The sequence below is a fragment of the Capricornis sumatraensis genome, chromosome 1 (assembly GCF_032405125.1).
Source record: "Capricornis sumatraensis isolate serow.1 chromosome 1, serow.2, whole genome shotgun sequence".
Classification (NCBI taxonomy): Eukaryota; Metazoa; Chordata; class Mammalia; order Artiodactyla; family Bovidae; genus Capricornis; species Capricornis sumatraensis.
The window spans coordinates 34,287,456-34,309,644 of record NC_091069.1 but is presented as its reverse complement, the minus strand read 5'-3'; the positions used below and the strand labels follow the sequence as shown (position 1 = coordinate 34,309,644).

At 46.5% G+C, this 22,189-nt stretch overlaps 1 protein-coding gene across 1 annotated transcript; it reads right to left on the bottom strand.

Annotated features, from left to right (window-relative positions):
* Positions 1 to 44: 44 nt before the first annotated feature.
* On the bottom strand, positions 45 to 21,296 carry TRIM54 (tripartite motif containing 54). The gene is made up of 9 exons (XM_068966656.1): positions 21,129 to 21,296; positions 4,686 to 4,858; positions 3,991 to 4,162; positions 2,101 to 2,196; positions 1,174 to 1,407; positions 882 to 904; positions 641 to 765; positions 358 to 506; positions 45 to 113 (listed from the first exon to the last, which is right to left on the bottom strand). Exons 1-9 carry the CDS (start codon positions 21,294 to 21,296, stop codon positions 45 to 47), a joined length of 1,209 nt encoding a protein of 402 aa, XP_068822757.1.
* Positions 21,297 to 22,189: the final 893 nt, after the last annotated feature.

Genomic DNA, 22,189 nt, shown 5'->3' with positions numbered 1-22,189 from the left:
CGGGACGCAGGGCTGGGTGGCGAGGTGGTCTCTGCTCAGATCGTTCACCATCCGAGCACCAGGACCCGGCTGCGCAGGATCCGCAACAGGAGCGAGTCAGTGCTGGCCTGTGCCTGGGAAAGAAAGCTCAGTGGGCGGGCGCTCCCAAGAAACAAGGCAATTCCGAAGCCCAGCTCACTCGTTTCTCTAGGCAGGAGGGTTTCTCCTTCACTTCCCCACCTAACCCGGTCTCCCACCAGCCCAGAGAGGATAGTGTTAAAGAAAGTTGTACTTGGGCCGGCGCGCTAGGGGGCGCGCCCCTCCTGGTTGAGGTTGGGAGTAGGGGCTCCAAGCGATCCCTGATGCCCCCAAGAGTACGATGGCCCGACGGTGGAAGGGGGTCCCCGCCAGGCCCCGCCGATGTCCACACTCACTTTCCCGCCCATCCGTCCGCTCTTCCTCTGCTCCTGCGTTGCCCTCTTCCCCTTCTACCGCGACCTCCTCATCCTCTTCCTCTCCAGAAGTGCCTAGGCCAGGAGAAGGCTGGGTGAGTCGGGGTCCCTTATTCTCTGGCCGTCTTACCCCTATCCCTCCCCGACCCAGAGGGTCTGGACGCCCAGTCCTAGCGGCTGGCCGCTCCCTCCCATCCTGGCTTCCTCACCTGGCTGGAAGTCAATGGTCCTCAGCATTTCGGCCACATGCTCCACGCTCACGGTGAATTGATCCATTCTTTCATAGCCCGGCTCCGGCCGGCCGGCCAGCTCCACCTTCGACATCGTCCCGACCCTGCAGCAGCCCAGCGGCTCAGCTGGAGACTCCCAGCACCACTACCCACGCTTCCCACCCTTGTCAGTGGAGTCCCCGCCCACCCCTTCCTCTCCCTTCCCGCTCCACCTACTCACTTATTGATCAATTCCTTGGCCTGCTGCAGGGAAGAAAGGAGGGTGAGAGTAAGCACTGTGCCAACGTCCAGCAATATCCCATTTCTGATGCCCACCACTGTCCTGCGGGTTAGGGGGGGATGCATGTCCCAATTTGTTAAGGAAAAAAATGGATAGAGAGGGTGACTTGCCCAAAGCCACGGGGCAAGTAGGAGCCAGAGCTAACACTTGAACCCGGCTTCCCAGTGCAAAGGCCCCCACTCCAGCCACTAGGTGGCCTGCCACTGCCCGCCCCCCTCCCCCCAGGGCCCACCTGCAGGTAGAGCGCCATCTGCGGCTCCTCCATGGACTGGATGGCAGACTCCACCAGCTTAGAGGAGGCCTCCAGGTGGTCTCCGTACTGGCGGATGAGGCCCCTGACTCGCTGCAGCTTCTCCTCTTGCTCCCGGGCCAGCGCCTGCAGCAGCTCACCCTTCCGCTCCTCCAGCACTGCACATAGGCCCTCAAACCTCTGGTTCAGCAACTGCTTCTGCCTCCGGCTGTTTTCCTGAAAAACCAGGAGTAAGGATGAGACCTCACAGCTGGGAGAGTACCAGGCTACTTGTCCCACTCCCCACTTAATGGCAGTCACGGGGAGCCAAGAAGAGATGTGACCCGCCAATTACAACCACAAATTAGTGGCAGAGACCGGACTCCACCCAAGGGCTGCTGGTTCCCAGATCTTTTCAGTAATAATACTGATATATACTTTGTTGAGGTTTAATTGACATATAACATATTAGCTTCAGGTGTGCAACATAATGATCCAATATTTGTATATATTGTGAACGGATCACCACAATATGTCTAGTTAACATCCAGCACCATACATAGTGGACAAAAATTTTTCCCTGTGATGGGAACTTTTAAGATCTACTCTCTCAGAAAATAACACTATATATTTAAAGGAGTTTCATTGAGTGGTGCTGCCTAATTCTCTGACTCTGGTTTTTGTTTGTATTATCTCACTTAATTCTCAAAAAGATCCGTGGAGGTAGCCATCATATCATTCTCATCATCACTCTTTTACGTAGTTAAAAACAAGCAAACCCAAACACTAAGAAGTTAAGTCACTGGACCGAAGTCACAGAGGAGGACAGAGCTGGGATTCAAACCTAGCAGCCTGGGTAAGCACATTCTACTACTTGTGATTCACCTCCAGTAGCCCAGCAACTTTCCCTCCCTCCCTTTCCAGGCTCACCTCGATGGTCTGGCACACCTCCTCCATCTGTGTGATCACTGCTTGCACACGGTCATTGCCGGCCACCAGCATCGCAATGCCATCGCTGAGCTCACTCTGCCACACACAGAGGCCAGCACTCAGGGCTGGAGGACCTTGTCTGGAGCTAAGCCCCTCCCTCCCTGGCCAGGGCTACCCAGGAGAAGACTGTCCCCTCCACTCCACCATCAGGGCATCCTCAGGGAAACTCTGACAGAGATCTAGAGAGTTTGGAACCATTCAAGAAGTTTGGAAGCACAGTCTATAAATTCTGGAAGGAAGTGGAGAGAGGAAGTCTTCCACCACCAAGTGAGAAAGAGACATTCACCAAATATCCACCAAATACCACACACTGGGCTGCATGCTTTATCTTCCATCAATTTTGAAAAAGTCTTCAGGATTTTCCTTTAAGATAATATTGCCTCTTCTCCATTCTCTTTATTCTCTCATTCTGAGACTCTGATATCTAATCAGAGTATCTAATATATCTAGAGTATCAGATATATCTAATCATATATCTAATATGTTAGACCTTCTCATTCCCAACCTTCTCATCTCCCAGTGCTATGTTCTAAGTTATTTTTTCAGTCCTCTCTTTCCCTTTTAAAATTCTTTTACGTGAAAAAAAAATTTTTTTTCTGGCCATGCTGTGTGGCTTGTGGCATCTTAGTTCCCCAACTCAGGCCCTCGAGAGTGAAAGCACAGAGTGCTAACCACTGGACAGCCAGGGAATTCCCCAGTCCTCTCTTACTGAGAGAAAGTTGTCATTTAATTCATCCCTTGAATGTTTTGTTTTCTACAATTATATTTTCATTTCTAAAAGCTCTGTTTGGTTCTTCGTCAAATCTGCACTTTTGATAGTCTATTATTGCTTATTTTCAAATTCCATTTTTTAAAGCATTTTATACAAAGCTGACTTTACATTCTTTAATAATTCCAGTATCTTAATTTCTTGAGGGTCTAAATCTGAAAATTTTGTTTCTGCTGACTTCACTCATGAGTACATTTCTTTGTGTATCTTCAATCGGGAGCTCATCTTATGTTGATCTTAATCTAAGAAAAACCCAAGGCCTAAATTGAGGGTTTTTCCACCAGGCAGAATTTGCATTTGCTTTTGTCAAAAGCCAGGTGGCACAACTGCCCACTTTAGGGATTCCTGGGATTCCAGTGTATCCTGTGATCCTTGGGGGTCTTTGTTGTAGATCCCTCAAGTTTCAGGAGTTTGTAGGCATAGTCTCATCTGTCTAGTTCGGTAATAATTTGCCCTGTGGGAAATCCTGCCTTTCCCATGCTTGTCATATTCAGGGTTCTGTTCACATCTCACTCCCCCTCCTTCTCTCCCTACTTCACCCACACTTGGAGCTTTCCTTTACTTTCTACCTGTCTATCAATTTAATTTTTATTTTATTTTTTCAATTATTTTTTAAAAATTAACTGATTAATTTCTTTTTTTGGCCATACTGCGTGGCATGTGGAATCTTGGTTCCCCAACCAGGGATTGAACCAGTGCCCCCTGCGTTGGAAGCTTAACCACCAGACCTCCAGAGGAGTCCCTTAATTTGTAAATAATGTTTTATGTAGAATCTACTCGTATGACAGTGAGATGGCCTTGAGAGTTCACCATGCTGCATCCATTTCTCATATGATCCTTACACCTCTCAAGTGTAAGCATTTTCATGCCCATTTTACAAGTGAGGAAGAATGTTAGGGCCAGAGAGGTCAAGTGACTTACCCAAGTCCCACAGTGAGCTGGGACTTCAGCCCTGATCTGCATGCCTTTGAAGTCAAGTGGAGTAAGAGGCTGCAGTTTGAGATCCCATCCTGTGTCCCCACCCCCACCCCCCCATGCTTGCTCCCTCTGCTGCTTGATACCTTCTGGCGTTTGTAAATGGTGGGCAGTGGGGCCACCTCACAGTCCTTGTGGGCACCAAAGACCTTGCAGAGAGAGCAGGTGGGCACTTCACAGCTCAGACAGTAAATGTTGATCTTCTCGTCTTCATGCTCCTCACACATGAGGTGCTGCTCAGCCTTGGAATGCAGTGGCCTGCGGGGAGGCAGGCAGTGTAGGAGCAGGGGTCAGGGGCCAGGCAGGTGGGGCAAGCGTGTGAGGCCCCCTGAGCACTTTTTCTTCAGCCTCCACCAGCCACTGCCACCCTCTGTGCCCCGACAGCTGCTGCTGTGGCTGGGCAGGCAGATGACTTCCTCTTCACTTGAGGAACAGAGCTACATACAGGGTACAGGAGGCCTAGATCCAAGAGTGGTTTCTATTCCAGGGGGCAGGAAGTGCCACAGGGAGGGAGGTCATAGAGGGTTGGCAAGGACCTTGCTGATAGATGGCCAGCCCCTCCCAGGTGAAGAAGGGGAAGTGCTGACCGGGAATCAGAGGCCGCCTGAGCTGGTGACCTACCAAGCTGGGGGCAAGTCCCTCCTTCTCTGAGGTCCACTCCTCTCGTCACTAAACTGAAGGGACAAGTTGATTGTTTCAGCTTCTCCCTGCTGGCCCTGATGGGCTCCCTCGCTATGTCCCAGGGCCTGCACTTTAGAGAAATGAGACGCTAACAGCTCACCGGGAGGACTCCTGCTTGTAAATGTCGATAATATTCTCCACGAGCAGGTTCCGTTGCAGGCCGTAGACACCATGTCGGTCCAGGACCACCTCGTGCCTGCAAGATGGGCAGCGGAAACGGCCCCCCGAAGACACGGTGGTGGAGCTTCGGGACTGCCACAGAGGGTTTGAGGCCTATGGGTGCAGAGAGCATGAGAGGAAGGCTCAGTGAGTTATGGGGGAATTGGAGGGGGTGGGAGAGAAAGTCACGAGGGCTGGGGAGTAGGACAGTGATGGAGGGGGAGACAGCAGCTCTTTTTTTGGTGGGGGGGGGCATGGTGTGCTGCATGGCATGTGGGATCTTAGTTCCCCAAGCAGGGATTGAACCTGTGTCCCATGAACTGGGAGCACATAGTCTTAACCACTGGACCACCAAGGAAGTTCTTTTCTGTGGCTGGGTGCTCCTCTGAGAGCAGCCCCAGGTGGGTGGCCATGGAAATCTCTCCCACCTTTGTCTCATTACTCAGCCCACCCCTTTGAGTATCGCTGCACCCAGAGCCTAGCTTGATCCGGCCTTGTCAGGACAAGACCTCCTCAAAGGGGCCCAGCTTGGAGCTATGGGGAGACATTGACCTCAGCAGGAAGACTGAGAAGGGAAATGGACCCTGAGTGGTGCAGCCCATAGCCTCCAGCCTAGGGCTCTCGTGGGCCACGTGTGGGGGAGATTCTTTGCAACCCCGGGCAGGGGCACAGAGACAAATGCTGAACAACAGAGCAGACACGTAGAGTCAGGCAATCCAGGGAAATCTCTCCAGGCACAGGGAACCAGGGCTCCTGGGTTCTCATGCTGCTCCTGTCGTGCCTACTGTGCATGTCTGGGCAAGCATTCAACCTCTGCACAATTAAGGATTAGAGTGGATTATTCACTCTACCACAAATATTAAGTGTGCCAGGTAATTGCTAGGCTCTGGGGAAAAGATGACTATCCCTGCCCTCAGGAGGAGCAAACTCACAGCTCCATCCAGTGGGCTGGGTGTTACGACAGGAGGAAGCTTGGAAGGAGAACTCACCAGATGGGATCAACAGTTCCTCCCATTTACACCCCTGAGAGGACCTGCTCCATCCTGTCCTAAAAAGGAGAGCCCTGCCATGGCTGAGGCCACAGAGCGTTGGCTCAGAATTGAGGACATGATCGATCACCTGACCCAATAGGACCAATCAGTTTTTCTTTCTAGGAAATTGGAATGGAGACACAGAGGCTGAGGTGACTAGACCATGTGCAGCTTTTGAACTGAAAAAAGGCCTGTGGAGTTGAGCTAAAAGCCGACATTGTGGCCATCCCGAAATCTGTACAAGTGGGCAGTGTGAGGGGTCAGACACTGTGAACAGAGAAGCCTGGTCTGCAGGGAAGAGAAAGAATCGATCTGGGGAGAGAAGTGGAGAGGAAAGACAGGTGGAGACTGCTTGCAGTTCCTCAACATTCACCTCTTCTTCTTCCATAATAGAGACCCTAGATTTTTAGTAAGACACCTGGGATAAAGACCATGCAACCAAGCCTCCCTTCCAGCTGGGTGTGACGAGGTGACTGTGTTCTGGCCAATGGGATATAGATAGAAATGTTTTGTGCAATTTCTAGGAAGTATCTTCAATGTGAAAGGCATGCCCTACTTCTCCTCTTTTCTCCTTCCTGCTGACTGGAATGAAGATGAAATGGCGTAGGCTGAAGCAGCCATCTAGAGCCAGGCAGTAGCCACATGCTGCGAATGGCAAGATAAAAGGAGTCTCTGATGAGGCAGAACTGGACTGCCCACTTTCACTGGAGAGTAAAAAAGTTTTACCTACTTGAAGTCACTGTTATTTTTGGTTTTCTGTCTTTCACAGCTGAACCTAATCCTAATTGGCTGGAAGAACACTCCCAGAGAGTGATGGAGAGGATGGTCATCTGTGACTTTGTGTGTTTAGATGTATTTCCCACAGTTGGGTTCTATAAACTTCTCCAAATCCTTATCACATTTTGGCAGGATTTCTTTTTTAAAGTCTATTTATTTATTTGGGGGTTTGCTGGGTCTCTGTTGCTGTGCGGGTTTTTCTCTAGTTGGAGCAAGAGGGGCTACTCTCTAGTTGTAATGCACAGGCTTCTCATCGCAGAAGCCAAGAAGCCTCTCTTGTCGCAGCACGGGCTCTAGAGTGCTTGGGCTTCAGGAGTTGTGGCTCCCGGGCTCTAGAGCACAGGCTCAGTAGCTGTGGCGCATGGGCTTAGTTGCTTGGAAGCATGTGAGATCTTCCTGGACCAGGGATTGAACCCGAGTCTCCTGCACTGGCCAGCAGATTCTTTACCACTGAACCTTGAGGGAAGCCCTTGGTGGGATTTCTTGAAAATTGTAAGTTAACATTTTAGCCCATCATAAAGCTAAAAAAGATTAGCTTGAGATTATCCCAAGGCTGCGTTTGTGTAAATAAACATAAATCCTTCTTAGTAACTGGAATTGTGTGAATATTGTTAAGTTTAGCTTAAAGACTGGGTTAAAGTGTGAGATCGCTGGGCTTTTGTTCGCTTGATACAATTATCTTTCAGTATTTAGAATCCAAGTGAGCAAGGTGGTGTCAGGAAAACTCTAAACCTGCAAACTCCTGGAATCTTGCTTCTCTTTGATTTGCTGGTGGCAAGCATTTGAATATGCTTGGTGTCTGAATGGGAGGAAAGGGGGCATATTATTTTTTATATAAGTAAATTATATTATTTTATTTTATTTTTGGCTGCGCTCGGTCTTCACTGCTGTACTTGGGTTCCTCTAGCTGCAGAGGGCAGAGCACTCTTCGTGGTGGTGTGTGGTGGTCTCATTTCAGTGGCTTCGCTTGTTGCAGGGCACAGGCTGTATGTGCATGGGCTTCAGTAGTTGCAGCTCGGGCTCAATAGTTGTGGTGCATCGGCCTAGTTGCCCTGTGGCATGTGGGATCTTCCCACACCAGGAATCCAGCCAGTGTCCCTTGCATTGGCAGGTGGATTCTTAACCACTGGACCACCAGGGAAGTCCAGGGGGCATATTCTAAAGTCTTGCCCCAGAGCAAAGACAGACTCCTAAAGCTTCTTCTAACCTCTGCCCCTCACTGTGCCCTTCCTCCGTACTCATTATTTAACAGTCAACACATGTTTTGAGGACCTATTATATGTCAAGCACTGTGCTAGGGGTTTTCCATACATTCTTGAATTTAACCCTCAAGAATTTCTTGTAAAGATGGTAGAAAAGGGACTTCCCTGGTGGTCCAGTGGCTAAGACTCTGAGCTCCCAATGCAGGGGCCCAAGTTCCATCCCTGGTCAGGGAACTAGATCCAACATGCCCCAGCGAAGATCAAATGATCCCATGTTCTGCATCTAAGGCTCAGAGCAGCCAAATAAACAAATAAATATTTTTTTTAAAAGATGGTGGAGGAGTTGAACATTTACCCTCTGACCTGAACTATAAGAAATAAAGTAAGAAACATACAAGTCTAACACCTATTGAACACTTAGTTTATGCGAGGCTTTGCTCTAAATCCTTTTATTTGTATTAATTCATTTCATTTTCATATCATTAGCTCCATTTCAATGATGGGAAATTGTAGCCCAGAAAAGTTAAATAAATTTGCACATGATCATCAGCCAGTTGGTGGCAAAATCAATATCTGAACTCAGGCACTCTGACCTCAGGGTTAGGGTAATCATTATACTCTGAATAATCATTATACTACATTGTCAGTTCAGTTCAGTTCAGTCACTCAGTCGTGTCCAACTCTTTGCGACCCTATCGCAGCACGCCAGGCCTCCCTGTCCATCACCAACTCCCAGAGTTCACTCAGACTCACGTCCATCGAGTCAATGATGCCATCCAGCCATCTCATCCTCGGTCGTCCCCTTCTTCCCCTGTCCCCAATCCCTCCCAGCATCAGAGTCTTTTCCAATGAGTCAACTCTTTGCATGAAGTGGCCAAAGTACTGGAGTTTCAGCTTTGTAATATTGCTCTTTACAGCATCGGACCTTGCTTCTATCACCAGTCACATCCACAGCTGGGTATTGTTTTTGCTTTGGCTCTATCCCTTCATTCTTTCTGGAGTTATTTCTCCAGTGACCTCCAGTAGCATATTGGGCACCTACTGACCTGGGGAGTACCTCTTTCAGTATCCTATCGTTTTGCCTTTTCATACTGTTCATGGGGTTCTCAAGGCAAGAATACTACATTGTCAGATACAATGAAATTTAGGTCCATTGAAGAATGATGCCCAAAGCTAACATTTTTCTCTCTGAGCCTTAGGTGAAGTGTTTTAGCAAAAGAGTCATGAAGGACCAAGCATCATCCTTTCATATAGGAACCTTTCAATAGGAAAGAGAGGACAGCCTAAAAGTCAACTGTGCAACTGTGGATTGAAGTTATTTCAACAGAAATAAACAGAAGATGACTCATCATGCTAAAATCTCATGTGCCACACAGTGCTAGCTGGCAACCAGAGTGACCTTCATGTCTGTGGAGAGATAGTTCAAATCTCACAGGAGACCTCCTCCCATGGCTACACATGCCCCCATGGTAGATAATTCATCATAATTCATCAGACTCATGTGAAAAATATTCTGAGGCAACATAACCAAACTGAAACACTCAACTGCCTACTAATCCAGGTCATACCCCTCTATTCATCCAAGAAGCCAAAGAGCTAAACAGAGATTACAAACCAATGATAACATTCAGAGAGCCAGTCTGCTTTTGGAAGGAAGCCAAGGTCAACGGGGTTGAGTGACGAATTTACCCTCAGTACCAGATAAAGCTACCCTATTTAAAGAGGACTGATAAACAGAAGAGGTGCAACAGGAGATGCAAGCCAAGATAATACAAAAAGGAAATGGAAAAGAAAGCATGATGAACGAGGGACAAAGATACCTTCTGGAAGAACTGCTTCAACAAACTATTTCAATTAAAGAAATGAAGAAAACAACTCTCAAATCCGTACATGACTAGTGGAAAAATCGTAGCTTTGGCTAAACAGAACTTTGTCAGCAAAGTGATGTCTCTGCTTTTAATATGCTGTCTAGGTTTGTCATAGCTTTTCTTCCAAGAAGCAAGCGTCTTTTAATTTCATGGCTGCAGTCACCGTCTGCAGCGATTTTGGAGCCCAAGAAAATAAAATCTGTCACTGTTTCCATTTCCCACCCATCTATTTGCCATGAAGTTATGGGACCAGATGCCATGATCTTTATTTTTTGAATGTTGGGTTTTAAGCCAGGTTTTTCATTCTCCTCTTTTACCCTCATCAAGAGGCTGTTTAGTTCCCCTTCACTTTCTGCCATTAGTGTGGCATCATCTGCATATGTGAGATTGTTGCTATTTCTCCCAGCAATCTTGATTCCAGCTTGTGCTTCATCCGGTCCAGCATTTCACATGATATATTCTGCATATAAGTTAAATAAGCAGGGTGACAATATACAGCTTTGATGTACTCCTTGCCCAATTTTGAACCAGTCTGTTGTTCCATGTCCAGTTCTAACTGTTGTTTCTTGACCTGCATACAGATTTCTCAGGAGGCAGGTAAGGTGGTCTTATATTCCCATCTCTTTAAGAATTTTCCACAGTTTGTTGTGATCCACACAGTCAAGGGCTTTAGTGTAGACAATGAAGCAGAAGTAGATGGTTTTTTGTAATTCCCTTGCTTTTACTGTGTCCAATGGATGTTGGCAATTTGATCTCTGGTTCCTCTGCCTTTACTAAATCCAGCTTGTACGTCTGGAAGTTCTCAGTTCATGTACTGTTGAAGCCTAGCTTGAAGGATATTGAGCATTACCTTGCTAGTAAGTGAAATAAGTAGAACTGTGCAGTTCTTGGAACATTCTTTGGCATCAACTTTCTTTGGGACTAGAATGAAAACTGACCTTTTTCAGTCCTGCAGCCACTGCTAAGTTTCCAAACTTGCTGGCATATTGAGTGCAGCACTTTCACAGCATCATCTTTTAGGATTTTCAGTTGCTCAGCTGGAACTCCATCACTTTTACTAGCTTTGTTCACAGTAATGCTTCCTAAGACCCACCTGACTTCACACTCCAGGATGTCTGGCTCTAGGTGAGTGACCAAACCGTTGTGGTTATCCGGGGCACTAAGATCTTTTTTGTATAGTCCATCTTTGCATGAAACCTTCCCTTGGTATCTCCAATTTTCTTGAAGAGATCTCTAGTCTTTCCCATTCTACTGTTTCCCTCTATTTCTTTGCATTGTTCACTTAAGAAGAAAGCATAGTCTCCTTGATTAAAGAAGAACCAGTCACAAAAGGACAAATACTGTATGACCCTTCTTATATGTGGTACCTAGAATGGTCAAACTCACAGAGATAGAAGGGTGGTTGCCAGGGGTTGGGGGAAGGGAAGTGAGGAGTTATTATTTAATAGATACGGAGTTTCCATTTGGGATGATGAGAGTTCTGGAGATGGATAGTGGTGATGGTTGAACAACAATGTGAATATTCTTAATGCCACTGAACTGCACACTTAAGAATGGTTAAGATAGTAAATATTTATTTTATGTGTACTTTACCATAGTGCTACAAAAGAGAAGAAAAAGTAATCAAGACTTGTTGGGTTATCTTAGTCAAGGGTCCTACTTCAAATTCCCCACAATGAGGACTCACCCCAGAGATTGATCTGAGGTGGGCTGGCGAGGCACATGCCTCATCACCGCTTCCATATCTGCCAAAGAAATTTCCTTGGTGGCTCATCCCACTGGCTAATCCTGGCTAATCCATTCTCCCAGGACCAGGGGCTCTGAGAAGCAGTGAATGCTTAGGCAGTCAACCTCAGTCTCTTGTTTCAAGAGCACCTTTCTTGGAAGCTGGAGAGCAAGCAGGGCAGGCGAGGGGGAGGGCTACTTCTCTCTGACCACAGGCTGGTGCTGCTCCCTGGAGTAGATGCCGCAGCTGAGCAGTGCTTTGCCACTCTTCCCCGGGTCCTAGAGTCCTCCCCTCTTCCACAGCTCAACTCCTTCTGCCATATTCTACCTCTGGTTGGCTTTCCTCCTAACCTCGAGGGCACCTCTTCCTTTTTGTAATGGCTTCAGCAATGTTTCCCCTACCCAACTCCACATCCAACTTCCTTTGCTAGAGTAGACCCTGAAGTGTATATGTATGTGTGTATATATGTCCTTTGGTACTAGGGCTAAACTTGACTACTAATAAACAGAGAAGTTTTTCTTTTGGCCTTTCAGGGGCTTCTGGCTCATGGCATGACATGTTGCTAGCTTATGTAGCTCAGACTCCCTCACTGTGCTACCCAAGTGTGCATTTCCCAAAATGTGGTGGACATACTGAGGACAGGCATGAAGATTTCAGGCGGCATGGGGATGGACATATACATTTCTTAGGTGTTTGTTCTTTAGTAGCTAAGTCGTGTCTGACTCTTTTGTGACCCCGTGGACTGTAGCCCGACAGACTCCTCTGTCCATGGGATTTTCCAGGCAAGAATTCTGGAGTGGGTTGGCATTTCCTTCTCCAGGGGATCTTTCCAACCCAGGGACTGAACCTGCATTGGCAGGCAGATTCTTTACCACTGAGACACCAGGGAAGCCCTCTTATGTGTTTCAGTTCAGTTCAGTTCAGTCGCTCAGTCGAGTCCAACTCTTTGCGACCCCATGAATCGCAGCACGCCAGGCCTCCCTGTTCATCACCAACTCCCGGAGTTCACTCAGACTCATGTCCATCGAGTCAGTGATGCCATCCAGCCATCTCACCCTCTGTCATCCTCTTCTCCTCCTGCCCCCAATCCCTCCCAGCATCAGAGTCTTTTCCAATGAGTCAACTGTTCGCATGAGTTGACCAAAGTACTGGAGTTTCAGCTTTAGCATCATTCCCTCCAAAGAAATCCCAGGGCTGATCTCCTTCAGAATGGACTGGTTGGATCTCCTTGCAGTCCAAGGGACTCTCAAGAGTCTTCTCCAACACCACAGTTCAAAAGCATCAATTCTTCAGCACTCTGCCTTCTTCACAGTCCAACTCTCACATCCATACATGACCACAGGAAAAACCATAGCCTTGACTAGATGGACCTTAGTCGGCAAAGTAATGTCTCTGCTTTTGAATATGCTATCTAGGTTGGTCATAACTTTTCTTCCAAGAAGTAAGCGTCTTTTAATTTCATGGCTGCAGTCACCATCTGCACTGATTTTGGAGCCCCAAAACATAAAGTCTGACACTGTTTCCACTGTTTCCCCATCTATTTACTTTAATGTATATTGGAAAAAAAAAAACCAGCCTTTAAAATTGGTGATTTTTCCTGGACTCTGTCATGTAGAATTATAAATATTTCATCTTTAAAGGTGAGTTCTTTTTTACAGAGTTATTTACTTGACTGTACCAGATCTGGTTTGGGGCATGCAGGTTCCTGGTACATGCAAGATCTAGTTCCCTGACCAAGGAATCCCTCCGTTGGCAGCTCTGGGTCTGAATCACCACGGAAGTCCCCAGAGTTCTTTTAAGTAGAAATACTCGAGCATAGTACAAATGGTGTACACAGCTTTGGCAAAAATCAGGAAGATGACAGAGAATGAAGTTTGGGACATTTGCTCTAACTCTTTCCTAACTCCCTCCCCTAATCAAAACTTGTATCTCTTATGTCCTAAACAGTTTGCAAGTGTGAAGCGGCTACCTTGAGAAAGTCATCTGTACTAGATATGCAGATAAAATTGTTCCCCATTCTTGGTAGCATCTCTGTATTTTAATTGAGAGCATTTAATGCAAGATGATACAGGGAAAGTAGCAGTGATCTGAAGATGTGGTTTGGGATTTGCCATTTATGACCTTGGGAAAACAATTTCTCTTATGGCTCACATTTCCTCAGATCTAAAAAGAGGATTTGTACTTAGCAGTAGCTCCATTCAAAGGCTGATGTTCTCTGAGCAATGAGCCTTAATGGATATATTTATGGTAAGAACACTGACCAGTGTGGGGGAAGGGAGTTGTTAGTTTTTATAGCAACCTTCTCCTCTCACATCTTGCAGGTCACCATGTCCCTCTCTTGAATCCACTATCTCTAGTTTGTGCCTCCCTCTAGCTGTCCCTTGAATGCCCTCTTCCTGTTTGATATTAACATTTCCTGAAATCCCATCTTCTCTGAAGTAACCCTAGTGTGTTTAGACGGATTTATACATTCTATAATTGTATATTATTTATGAGGCTTAAAATTTACATAATACAAGAGCTCCCTGGTGGTCCAGTGGCTAAGACTCAAGATCCTAATGCAGGGGAACTGGGTTCTATGCCTGGTCAGGGAACTAGATCCCACATGCTGCAACTAAGCCCCGGTGCAGCCAAAAAAAAAAAAAAAATCACAACACACCTGTATTATCTTTATAACCAGAATAAACAGTAAAATTGTTTTTTCAGATAGTTAACATGCTGGTTATTTAATGCTGCTGCTTAGTTGCTTCAGTTGTGTCTGACTCCACAGACGGCAGCCTGCTAGGCTCCTCTGTCCATGGGGATTCTCCAGGCAAGAATACTGGAGTGGGTTGTCATGCCCTCCTCCAGGGGATCTTCCCGACCCAGGGATCGAACCCAGGTCTCCTGAACTGCAGGCAGATTCTTTACCACCTGAGCCACCAGGGAAGCCCGGTTATTTAATAGTAAAGACTAAATGAGTTACAATGGTATTACAATGCAACTATGTTTAACATGTTCTTAACATGGGGAGAGACTCATGAAAAAAGCAGGATGTAAGTCTATATAGACAGTAGGATCCAAATTTTGAAATGGGTGATGGGAGTTATAGGATTTTTAAATTTCTTATTTGTATTCATCTACATTCCCCAAATTTCTTTGTATAAACCATGAATTACTTTATAAAATGCATAAAATAAAAACTAAATATTTTTGCAATAATATCCACTGAGTGATAGAATTGTGGGTGATACCTTCTTTTTTAAAAAAAATATAATTTTGAAATTTTGTACAAGGACCTCGTATTTGGGGAAATAAATGTTTACTTTTTAAAAATACAATGCTCAATCCTGCTGTGAATGAACAGGGGGCATTAGAGTGCCAGAAGCATTAACAGGAGAAAAGATACTTAGCAGACTTATGTTAGTTTACTCCCTAGTTCATACACTACAGATGCCCTATTTCCTGGGCAGGGGATTCAGGCTCCATCACTCCATTACCTCCCTAAGGGGTTCTTACGGTCAACCTCATCCCTGGGGGCCATCTCCCCATTAACTACCCTTCAGCCCAAGGAAGGGTGAGGGGAGAAAGGTTGTCAGTTATATTAAGGGGGTTGTTCTTGTTGTTTTAAACAAACTGGAGAAGCATAAATAAATAAAAGGGTTTATCTAAAAAAAAAAAAGAACTGTGTTAGTTTAAGGAAAGTGTTTAAGAAAATACCACTTGAAGACAGGGTAGACAGGAAGCAGGAGATGGTTATTAGAAAGAGTTTTAGGAAAGCAAAGATACTAGAGGAGTTCAAATTACAGATAGAGGAGTCATGGGACAGAGGGAACTTGAAAGGTAGATTTTACCATGAAGGGCTTTAAAAATTTTTTTTTAAAAACCTTACAGGATTTTGAATCCAAGGGTAAGGAGCTGAACTTAATTTTGTAGGCAAGGTTTCTAAACTGCAAGAGAAAATCAGAATGAATATTAATCTAACAGAAGTGATTTGGATACTCAGGAGAGAAGACTGGCCATTGCTTCTGATGTAAAGGCCCAGGCTTCCCTGGTGGTCCAGTGGCGAAGACTCTGCGCTTCCACTGCAGGGGGCGCCCTTGGCCAGGGAAGTAAGATCTCCCACGCCTCCATCCGGCCAGATAGACACAGATCAGAAGCAAGTCACAACCAAGTCGCCGTCTTGCCCTCAGACAGAAACAGAAAACCCTGCCAAGACCAGGGATGCCAGAGGTGGAATCTGGCCAATTGCATGGATGTGAGTGGGCTGCCGGGGAGAGGAGGGAGTCAAAAAAACTCAGACCTTTCAAGGCTGGTGCTTGGGAAGACATTGGTGCCTGTGACGCTGCAGAACTTAAACCTGGGGGCCACTGCTCCCCAGATGAGTAGAATTCAAGGGTTCTGTGAACCTTGATGGGAAAAATGACATCTTTATTTTCACTAATGTCTAGAAATTGAGCGCTTTCCTTTATTATGAAGGTAGGAAGTGGGGTGTGGAATTGGGTGGGGGAAACAGTGCCGAAGCCATGAGCTATCTCTCTTTTAAGCTATATTCCTTTGGTAATGGTCTGCAGCATCCAATGGAAACATTCCATCTAGAAAGATGCCCTGTGAATGCAGTTCCTCTATTGAATCTACACTTCTCTCAGAATGTTTTCCCTCTTTCCTGGCTACCCAGAGTGATGCTGATTTGAGATACTTGCCCAGGACATAAGGAGGGTTGTTGGCAGCTATCTCCCCTAAACTGTTGGCCTGGCCAATGATGAATAGTGGACCATGCAGGTCCTCTGAGACCGAACCTCAGAATATACTAGAGAAACTGGGAAAACAGGGGCAGAAGACCACACATTTGAAGCAAGTTGAAGACCTTTAGAAGAATCCAGGCATTGGCAGCAAAAGCTGAGTTGTGGGTGGAGGAGGGGTTTTGAGGGGAGGGCTTGCTCTGCCCAACAGAACCTAGCAGTGAGCATGACACGGATTTGTGAAAGGAGGCTGGCTCAGAGGAGGACTGGTAAGCAGGAGAGTGAGCCACGGGACTTCCCTACTCGGTCCAGCAGTTAAGACGCCATGCTGCCAATACAGGGGGTGTGGGTTTGATCCCTGGTCGGGGAACTTAGATCCCACGTGCCAGTGGTGCAGCCAGGAAAAACAAGAAACAAACAAAAAAAAGAGTGAGCCAAGATAGGACACTAGTAACTGAATGCGAAGTCCTGAAAGAATGGAAATACATGATGATCTCTCTTCAGTGTGTGAAATCGGATTGTTAGGTTTACAAGGATGTTAAACAGCAATTTAAAGCCCCTCTTTATCCATGTGTGTGAAACAACCTGCTTTACTCATGGCCAATTAAGGAAGAAACTGGTAGGATAGAGCCCAGTAGTGCTGAGTCTCCATCTATGATTTTGTTTCCCAGTAAATCCAGTTTCTTTCCTCAAATAAGATCCTAAGCCGCTACAAGATGAACATAGTTCATAAAATTTCAATCAACCAATTTCCCATAAAAGAGACCTGCCCAAGTCTGGGCCGGGGAGGGGACATCTCAGTGCCCTCAGTGGCAGGTGGAAGTGGCTGAAGAGGAAGGCTGTGTAGGGTTTTCACCAGCTGGCCTGTACTTGTACAGCAGCCCTAACAATTAGACTGTAAAGAACTGGAATTTGGGGGACTTCCCTGGTGGTCCAGCGGTTAAGAATCCGCCTTGCGATGCAGGGGTCAAGGGTTTGATCCCTGCTCAGGGAACTAAGATCCCATGCGCCATGGAGCAATTAAGCCCTGCAAACCACAACCACTGAGCCTGTGCACCACTATTGGGGAGTCTGTGCACTGCAATGAAAGATCTCACATGCTTCAACTGAGACCCAAAGCAACCTAAATACTAAAAAAAAAACAGAAAGAAAGAAAAAAGGAACTTGAATTTGGGATGAAATTAAAGAGGTCATTTCTTTCCCAGTTTGCCCTTTATGACAGAAGGAGGCCCCTTTCTTGCTGTTCCCATGTCTGTAACTCTCTCCCTACATGGACACCCTCCAGAAAAGCTGTTTCTGAACAACCTTCTCACAAGGCCTTCTGGTTGTCTGTTAAATTACAACAGGTTGCAGCTCATAAACAAGTGCCCACAGTGAAGTGGGGGCAGGTATAAAAATAAACCACAGGCTGTTTTAAAGCAGTTTAGGAAGGAATAGAGTTTACAAATTCAGAAACACATGGGAAGATGTTTGTGTCAAATTCCCACACCAACAGCTTTCTCCTAGCCAAAATGCTTGGTTGCTGAGTGGGTGCAAGTGTGGGGAAAGAGAAAGAGAGAAATTAAAGGGGGTTAATGTGGTGTTTTGGTGTTTTATTCTGTTTAAATTCAGAGAGAGAGGGAGAGAGAAAGAGAACTGTATCACAGCTCTAAAGAAAATGAGTTAAATTGTGATGGCAACTATGTAAAAATATGTATAGAGACAAGCATAATATGCAAACATGAAAACAATTGCATTGGGGAAGGTGGGATTATGGATGATTTCCTCCCAAACCTTTAATACGTTCAACATTTTCAATGAAAAAAAAAATATTTTTTTGGTCCTGCCATGGGATCTTAATTCCCCAACCAGGGATTTAACCCAGGCCCTCAACAGTGAAAGACTCCTAACCACTGGACCGGCAAGAAATTACCTCAAAGAAATATTTTAATTTTTAAAATTTTGTTTCCTGACTCTTTTGTTAACCTGATATTCAGTTCAGTTGCTCAGTTGCATCTGACTCTTTGCAACCCCATGGACTGCAGCATGCCAGGCCTCCCTGTCCAGCACCAACTCCCGGAGTTTATTCAAACTCATGTCCATTGAGTTGGTGATGCCATCCAACCATCTCATCCTCTGTTGTCCCCTTCTCCTCCCATCTTCAATCTTTCCCAGCATTGGGGTTTTTTCAAATGAGTCAGTTCTTATAACCTGATGTTTTAAGGTCACAATCCCTCCAAATTATTATTTTTTAATTATTTGGTTGTGCTGGGTCTTAGTTGTGGCATGTGGAATCTTGTTCCCTGACCAGGGATCAAATGCAGGCCCCTTGCATTGGGAGTGCAGAATCTTAGCCACTGGATCACCAGGGAAGTTTCTCCTTCCAAATTCTTCTTTGTTGTCCAGCACAGTAGTTTTTTAGGACAGCCAAACACTGAGCATCATCTAAATGTTTCAGAGCATGGGTGGAATAGACTGTGGCTGTCATAACAAGGGGCCACTATATAGCCATTCAAAAGGAAAGTGCCTGTTGGAATGTGTGGCTATGGAACAACAGCCAAGAGAGTAAACCAAGGCAGGTATAGGATAAGTTTAAATGTGTGCACACACACATACACACACACACACAAATGTGTACCTAACCATGGAAAATTTCTGGAAGGGTACCCAAGAAAGTTGGTAATGGCTACCTCTATCTGGAGAAGGGAATTAGAGAGGGCCCAAGGTGAAGATTCACTTTTCATAAAATAAATTCTAATAGTGTTTGAAAAAAATATGTGTGTGGGTGTGTAATATACTGGTATTACTTTTCTAAGTCCTATTAACTTTCTAGGCAATGTTCTAAGTGTGTTCTTCCTAAGTAGTTTCAAGATATAGAAGTCCTATTCTCGTCCCCATACTTAGAAAACAGACAATCTGATTATGCCTAGAGTTGTCAAAATGTGGAGGCAATGTGTGAAAAAACTAAATATGCTCATCTTTCAGAGGGAGGTCTGCTGAGATGTATATACATAAGTGTAGCCAAAGAACTGGGTCAGCCTCCCACCAGGCCATCCCAAATAAAGCAGCAAGGAAATGAGCTGGTTCACTCTTCTCTCCTTGGAAGGCCAGGGGTGCCCCGTACTTCAAAAGATACACATTAGTCCAGATCCACAGAACCATCCTGAAGCCCTGGGAATCATGTTATCTCCCAAATATTCTACACAGGGTTCGACCCAAACAATTCCCAAGTCTCTCTGGGCTCAGATCAGTATTCCAGACCTTCAGGGAACCAAACAGTGTGTCTGGATACAGAAGACTGACTTGAACATCTTCTGGTGGTGGTTTAGTTGCTAAGTCGTGTCTGACTCTTGCAACCCTATGGACAGTAGCCTGCCAGGCTCCTCTGTCCATGGGATTTTCCAGGCAAGAATACTGGAGTGGTTGCAATTTCCTTCTCCAGGGGATCTTCCCGACCCAGGGATGAACATCTTCTAGCCTCCATATATAGGACCCTTCCCTGCATCCCTCTGCCCAGTGATACTGTGTGCCATGCACTTTAATATTCTGACCACTCTTTTTTATTTTACAGAACATGTTACCTTCACTTTAAAAAGTTTTCTTTGTTTTCACATATTTCAGGCTCTAATGAAAGAATGTTTAACTACAAATTCATGAGAAGGGATGGCAAAACCTTTCTGTCATTCCCCCCTGGGCATCTCAGCCTGAAGGATGTTCAGAGTTAACCAGACCAAGGGAAAACCCAATATGGTTGGTTGCACATGACTGAACGCCTGGGATGATCAGACCCCAGAGAGGGAAAACCACTGGCTCTGAGGTTCTCTGGAACCAAATAATGACAGGTTTGGACACTTAGAGGAATAGGAGATGGCAAAAGGCCTCGATGGGAAGATGGCAGGAGAGACCATGGAGCTCAGCGAAGACAGCAGACAACAAACGGTGGGTTGTGGGCACAGCTGCAGAATGACCTGAATTAGGCAGTCCACTATTTTCCCCCAAACATGCTGCCCCCAAAGAAATTAAAAGGGAAGCATTCTCTTGGTTAAGTTAAAAATCACTGTGTTCAACACGTTTCCCCATAATTTCTGATACAGATGAAGACTGCGTGTTCATGATGTTCCTTATCGCTGCCATGCCTACTAAGTCAGCCAGCTCTGGTCTATTCTGAGGTTTTACTTCATTGGTAAGGACACGTGTGTTTGTGTGTGTGTGTGTGCCTTTATCCCTGACTCTCCCTGATCTTTGTTCCGTTTTAGAGATTACTAGAACCTACACCAGGGCATGGGGCAAGAAAGAAAGCCCATTTATATAAACCATTCTGATACATGCTGCTTTTAGTTCTGAAACCAGGAGCTAAAATGAGATCTGTGAATCTGATTAGCTATGCTTTGCTCCGTGACCATACACAAGCCAAAACTGGTTCCACTTGGAGGAAGTAAAATGTATTCTCTGCCTTATTCCTGCTTAAGTGACCTCGATCCCTTTTAACCAGCAGGTCTCTTGACTCACCAATCTGAGGAGGGACACAAGTGTCACCTCCAGTGGGGGTGAATTCCCAGTGTTCTGTCCACTAACTTTGCCTGCCCCCCCCCCCCCCCCCAGATGGATGTGCTCAGTCTTTTGCTTTAAATACAAATAATTCCACTGTCATCATGGACCTTTCGCACAGTCCACTTTTTAATGTTTCATTATCTCATTGCTATTTTCTCCAGATTTTCCATATTGTTCTTGAAATCTCAACTCCAAGCGGAATGCAGAGTCTAGCACAGACTGTCACACAGCCTGGTTAGAGGATCACTTCCCTGTCCAGTTTCCATGTGGGTCTCCTTTTCTCTGTAGAGACCAGCATCCCAGGGCTGTCCACGCACAGGCTGTATGCTCACCACCCTGCAGAGCAGCTGCTGACTCATGCTTACTTTAGGATCTGCTAGGACCCCTGGCTCTCCTTCTGCCCTTCAGCCAGGACAGCCACCCCCAGCCTTCTTGGAGCGCCTTCCTCCCATCACCTTCTGGGCGCTTGGCGCTGACCTGACAAAGAAGCCTCACCAGCCTGCCCTGCCCCGGCCCGGCCCCGGCCCACCTGGAAGACATCGTTGGCGCACTTGCGACACAGGTTGTGCTGGCAGGGGAGGATCACCACCGGTTTGGAGAACATCTCCAGGCAGATGGGGCAAATAAGCTGCTTCTCCAGGTTGTCCATGCTGTGCGCATCCCCTAGCAGCGGCTTGAAACCCACCGTGAAGTTCATCCCCTCAGCGATTGTGCCTACCCCGGCCTTGGCCCTGGTCTTGGCCTCCTCTCACTGCCTCTGGGCCCTTCCTCGTGTACTTTCAACAGTCTTCCGACTGTTCCCTTCTGTTGCTCACTCCTGAAACAGCTCTATGTCTCCTGTCCCTTCCTCAAACTATTTGCTCGTCCTTAGATAGCTGTTTTCAGACACTTCTCTGCCTTGCTTTAGTTTCTGCTCTGTACCCTGGCCAGGCACACGTAGCTTTTTCTCTTCCTCTCTCCCTGAATGGCTCTGTCCCTGGAAATTTCTCCTTTTGTTTCCCAAACCCCTCTTGTCCACTCTCTGGGCACCGCTGTTTGTCTCTCACTCCCCAGAGAGGAGGTTAGTTTTTAACGTGGGGGTGGGGAACAAGGGGCATGTGTGTGTGACATTCCAGCTCCCAATTTAGCTCCTGTAAGGCGAGCCACAGCTGTCACCGAATGAGTGACCCTGACTCATTCGGGAACGGGTGACTCCCCAGAGCAAGAGTGGGGTGAACTTCACTGCTGTGGTGGAAGCCGAGGTGGGCAACAGAGGTGCCCTCACTCAGAAGGCTCCTGTGAGCCCCCAACCCCCATGCTTGGGCCTGGGTGCCTCTTCCAGGTAGCGACACAGAATCTCAACTGGCCTGTGTGATACGCACCATACATGGCCTGGGTGAAAGGAGAGATCCTGCTGGACCTATAGATAGAGACAATGAAATTTTTTGCCTCCAAGGCTTAGTCAGTGACTCTGACCATCTTCCTCTGAATCCTATGATTCAAAACAAGGGCACCAGAGATGAGAGAGAGGCTCTTTTTTGTTCTTGCCCAGATCTTTCTTATATCCCCCTGCCCTAGGAAAAGAAGCCCAGGAGGCTGGAGCTGGCAGGT